A 5,110-nucleotide genomic window follows, 5' to 3' on the forward strand; every position below is an offset into this window, starting at 1 on the left:
CCCACTTACCTCCTTCGAGTACGGATAACCTACTCCGTATCTGCCATGTCTGCGGAGACCGCAACAGCTACACGAGTATTTCTGCCGGCCGCCGTTGTCTCCCTCCTCTCATTCCAGCTGGGTCTTACGTAGTTTAAACGCCACGTTCTGGTAATTGCCGTCGTTTTTTTTTCATCCGGAGCAAGCCTGCGATAGAAACCAGCTCAACTTTCACTTTCGGTCGAAGCAAATTTTCCGCCGTGGGGGTACACGTGTCCTTTACACCCCCACCCAAACCTATGCAAGGATTCCCTCACTCCGCCGAGTCTAGCAGGATTTGTCACCCTTTGTTTATAGTCTAGTGTTTGGCGTTTGTGGGGGGATGTTTCTACCGTTTCAAGATAAATTTGTGTAGCTTCCTCAGATTTACTTTTATTCTTTTATGGTCGCAAGTCCTATTGGCTCTGGAGGGGAGGGAAGGGGGAGGGGGAAGGGGTTCTGGAGGGGATAAATGAGTGGTAAATGTGCAGAGATCTGGAAGTTGTTTAGATATAGAGGAAAAAAAAAATTTGGAGTGTAAGCATATCTGATACTTATCAGAAGACGCCAAGGCTGGCTGTGACTTGTATCTAACGTATGGTGTTGATTGGTTTCCACTATGGACGTTTAACAAGAGCGGTATCGTACTTAGTGCACGCTGGTGTACTGTACTATACTGTACAGTTCGAGCTTGGTGACAAAATTCGTCAGCACTCCCCCCATTTTACACCAAAAACGGCCGATTTTGGGCACCCACAACTCATCTGGAAACGTGATAGAACTAACGAGGTTAATGTCATAATGTAGGTAGGTAATGACCCAGACTTTCTGGGTAAAAATTATGAGAATTTTCCCACTCCACCAAAATGGCTGAGAGCCTTAGGTCCAGATTGGGCACGGTTGCAATGTACCCCTTGTATGGCAAGCTCGTATAAGAGTGTAAGTACTATTTGACTCCTCGCATTAGTGGTGGTGCTGCACCATGGACATTTACTAATAGATCCTTCCAATTATGGGCGATAATATCTAGATGTCCCTGAAGACTCTAGCAAAAAAATTCGCACCTTTTAGTCGGAGATCCCGCCTGGATTTACGCTAAGCGAAACTATAATTTACATTTCCGGAAGTTTTTGGATCGGGTCTATTATATCTTTATTGAGTTGTGTTTTCTTTTCATATCACTTCTATATTACAGAGTCTCGCATTTATGAATTTTATTTTGCTTCTTCGCCCGGAATTGCCTTTATAGCAGCAATACAGCGCTCGAGTACTCTTTTTACCTACCACTGGAGCCTTACTCATTGGATGGTTTTCCGCTGCTCAGGTTTTTTTGGTTACGGTGGATTTTTCGCATGTTGTATTTACATTTTTTAATCTCACCAGAATTTTTTAACTGTCTGTGCTTCATTTACTCGTACCGCTTATTTATCCCTTTGGAACAGATCTAACGCTAGTGCGTGGTGTATGGCAGACTTTTAACATAGTGTAAGTTTTCAAAATACGTGGATAATTACACACTAGAGCCTTTTAGGGATATTAGCATACGTGTAATATTTACGCACCAGAGGGTGCTAGCGTTGGTATAAAATTTTCCACATATTCCCCCTTCTCCCCTTATTCTTCTCTTTCGTTTATTTCCTCACTTGCTCGCCTCACTCCTCACCCCTTTCCCACAACTCTTAGCAGGTTTGACTCTACACTCCATGCACCATACTTGTCATATTCAACCCTTCGCTTCCCTTCGGTCCACCTGCTTCCCTGAAACCTCTGTTGCGATCGTTGCCATTTCACAGCATTTCCAACAGTCTCGGCCGTTCACTCCGATCCATCACAATGGCCACTTATAGTCTCGTTCAGTTGTTTGGCTGGCTAATACTAGCCAACATTCCCCTAGTATGGTGCCTTCCGGTCAAGGAACGGGGAGGTTACAAGATTTTGAGCGGTGCTACTTGGACGGGTTCGTCCACATCCGTAGTAGATGGCACTGCCTCTGGAACCCCCACTACAGCTCGTCCAAGCCAGGCTACGGCTCCAGCGAGTGCTCTGCAACCTACAAATACTCAGACCTGCAACTTATATGTCGAGTTTTGCAATCGGCGGTATAGTGATATAACTTATGTTGGAGCCCATAACTCACCATTTACGGGCGAAAATAACCTTGCGGTGAATCAAAATTCGGATGTGAAGGCTCAGTTGAATGATGGCATACGCATGCGTATATAAACTCTCTTTTTTCCCTCTCCTCTAGGCTTGCTCTAACGAGGAAGTAGTCCAAGGACAAACACATAGAGTGAACCAAACTATATACTACTGTCATACCAGGTTTGTTGCTGAAAATATTCTCCACCTGGACGTTTTAACTAATTATTTTATCTATCCGTTCAATAGGTGCGATCTGCTCAATGCTGGGACACTTGAAGACTATTTAAAGACAGTCGCGGAATGGCTGCGTGATAACCCTTTCGAAGTTGTCACCATTCTGATTGGGAACGGTAGCTTCCTCAATGTCGGAAATTACAAGGTGCCTTTAGAGAAATCTGGTTTGGCGGAACTTGCATACGTTCCAGAGAAGCAGAGCATCAAAATAGACCAATGGCCAACACTCTCAGAAATGATCCTGATGGGTGTGTATGATGTCTCTGAGCAGCTCGAGTAGACTGAAAGCTGATCTGTAACAGGCAAGCGAGCTGTGGTTTTCATGGACTATAAAGCCGATGAGGACGCCATCCCCTATATTCTGGATGAATTCAAATACATGTGGGAAACACCGTTCTCGCCAACGGATGAAAACTTCCCCTGCACGATTGACCGTCCTTCGGACCAACCCAAGAATGATACACAAGGAAAGCTATACATGGCGAACCACAATCTGAATACCAAACTGTCAATTTTTGGAAAAAGCGTCTTACTCCCTAACACTGATAATCTTAATCAAACCAATGGCGTTTCAGGGTTTGGGTCATTAGGTCTCATGGCAGACAATTGCAGAGGTTTGCTCTCCATTTCTGAGTGGGTGGCACAGCTAACAAAGACGGCAGCCAACTGGAACCGGTACCCAAATTTTCTTCTTGTAGACTTCTATGACATCCCCGACGGCTCCGTCTTCGAAGTTGCTGCCAGAGCAAACAATGTTACATACAGTTCTAGGCAAAAGGGTTCCTGAATATGCTCAGTCAGATGCCAGTGCCAGTGTTCCCAGCCGTCCAGTCCGTCCGTCTTCGGCGTCAGGCAGGACGGGCGACGGCTCATAGTCCGTCTTTTTCAGAGCGCTAGGACGGACTACGCCCGGGAAGGTGAGGACCGCATGGAATCTATTGGACTATAGTCCCAGCGCTTAGACCTCCGGTGCTAGCCAAGTTGAAACTGCGCACCAGAAACGATTTACTATGTATGACCCCGTGAGAAGACATCACTCACGCTGGCAGCCGCTAAACCACCTTCCCCCTCATCCCTCAGCCGTCCTCCATCCCCCTTTCCCTGAACTAAAAAGCCTCACCCTTTAGGGCCCGCCGTCCAGCCCAAGGACGGCCCTCCTGCACTTTGACCGCCCTGGATGGACTACAGATAGCCATCCTGTCTTGTCCAGGGCTCTTGGCACCCCCCCTGGCGGTTAGGAATACTGGATGTCACTTATTCTCACGAACACATTTTCCCCGGGACTGCAGAATGGTGGATGCAGTGGAAGGAGAAAATCCACTGCCTCACCGCTGGCAAAGGCCACAAACCAGCTTTTAGTCCTTCCAACTCTCAGGCCGCCTTATCTCTAATGTTTTCAGGTCTGGTGGGAAACCGCATTGTGGGTTGCTCCTATATGGACTTGCATCAGGGGCTCGGTATAAGGGGAGCTCATTTGCGGCATTTTTTTGTTTGGGGACAAGGATAGGTATTTATTATTAGGGGTTTATTGTAGGTTAGGTGTGAGGGAAGTGAAAGAATCGCTCGTGATGGTGGTAATGATGGACACGGAGTGGAGCACGAAGGTGGGGTGACGGTGTCGGAGAAAGAGCGGACGGGTCAAAATTTCCAGACAGAAAAGTTGGGTTTTGGGTTACGGACATTGAGAGATCAAAGGTTTGTTGGGCGAAAGTCTAGAATATGAAGCCTTGGTAGCATGTGGGGAGGATTGTGTGCTGGGGAGTTCTATTCTGGGGGTATCATACCGACTCTGTTCCACGGCATTCCGATCGGCGGTGGCGGGGGCTTACTGTGCATTTAAAAGTCTAACTTCTCCCATCTTCAGTATAACCGCGCGTGGTTTTTTGCTGATGGCGCATTCTAAGTTTACGGCGAGTTATCCTGCTGCATTGTATTGTATTGTCTCTATGTAAAATTAACGCTCTACCGCTAAGCTTGGGGGAGTGATGATCTGTGGCCCGATTATGGAATAGATTGTAAAATAGCGGAGGAAAGAGTAAGGTAGTGAGTAATACAGTACTGTACAGTACAGTACAGTGGGGGGAAAAAAGCGCATGAGTTTACCACTCGCAGAAACCTTTTTAAGAAAATGTGACAATACCCAAACCCGACAACGACGCTATGGTGTGAGCTATGTATGACTCCCGAAGATAGAGTGTGTATTGGATTTTAACATTTGTGTTCTCGAGATTTTCACGGTGAACCATTTCGTATTGTCAATAAAGAACTATGCAATCTTGAAGTTATCTTGATAAATGATAGGAAAGGACTACATGGTCTTCGATACTTCCTTACCGTACTATCCTTTATTTTTTAAAGAGAGTGGTTCGTGAGCTGTGATGAAGCGCGGCTTTGGACGATTCTTTTCCCTGAACTGCTATTATAATGTTTTCCTCCAGTGCCTGCTTCTAGATGATAGCGCTCAGGCGCGGCAGTGCACATGGACAAGCTAAAGCGGAGTTAAATTTTTTTTTTTGAGGGAGAAATGTATTGCTGGAATCCATCAGTGTTGTCTATGTTTGCAGGTAGGATGCGTCCATGTGGTAATTTCTTTCGCCTTTCGGTTAATTAATTTAGTGGGCAAACCTAGGATCCTGGAGTTGTCTTGGCCTGACAGGAGGCTACTCTATTCATCAGTATATTTTAACGACTCCCTAAATCACCGGTACTGCTTAGG

At 46.1% G+C, this 5,110-nt stretch overlaps 1 protein-coding gene; it reads left to right on the forward strand.

Moving 5' to 3' along the window:
• The first annotated feature begins 1,668 nt into the window (after positions 1–1,668).
• GSTUM_00007218001 (uncharacterized protein) lies at positions 1,669–4,509 on the forward strand. XM_002839270.2 has 7 exons: positions 1,669–2,233; positions 2,289–2,340; positions 2,407–2,642; positions 2,697–3,008; positions 3,057–3,173; positions 3,317–3,406; positions 3,522–4,509. Exons 1-7 carry the CDS (start codon positions 1,852–1,854, stop codon positions 3,560–3,562), a joined length of 1,230 nt encoding a protein of 409 aa, XP_002839316.1. The 5' UTR covers positions 1,669–1,851; the 3' UTR covers positions 3,563–4,509.
• The last annotated feature ends 601 nt before the right edge of the window (positions 4,510–5,110 follow it).

Source organism: Tuber melanosporum (assembly GCF_000151645.1).
Source record: "Tuber melanosporum whole genome shotgun sequence assembly, scaffold_33, strain Mel28".
Classification (NCBI taxonomy): Eukaryota; Fungi; Ascomycota; class Pezizomycetes; order Pezizales; family Tuberaceae; genus Tuber; species Tuber melanosporum.

Bases quoted from the DNA above. Each gene is read 5' to 3' on its own strand.
- GSTUM_00007218001 (XM_002839270.2), top strand. From the start codon at position 1,852: ATGGCCACTTATAGTCTCGTTCAGTTGTTTGGCTGGCTAATACTAGCC. The intron at 2,234-2,288 runs GTATATAAACTC...ACGAGGAAGTAG, and splicing joins GAATGATGGCATACGCATGC to TCCAAGGACAAACACATAGA. The intron at 3,174-3,316 runs GTTCCTGAATAT...CGGGAAGGTGAG, and splicing joins ATACAGTTCTAGGCAAAAGG to GACCGCATGGAATCTATTGG.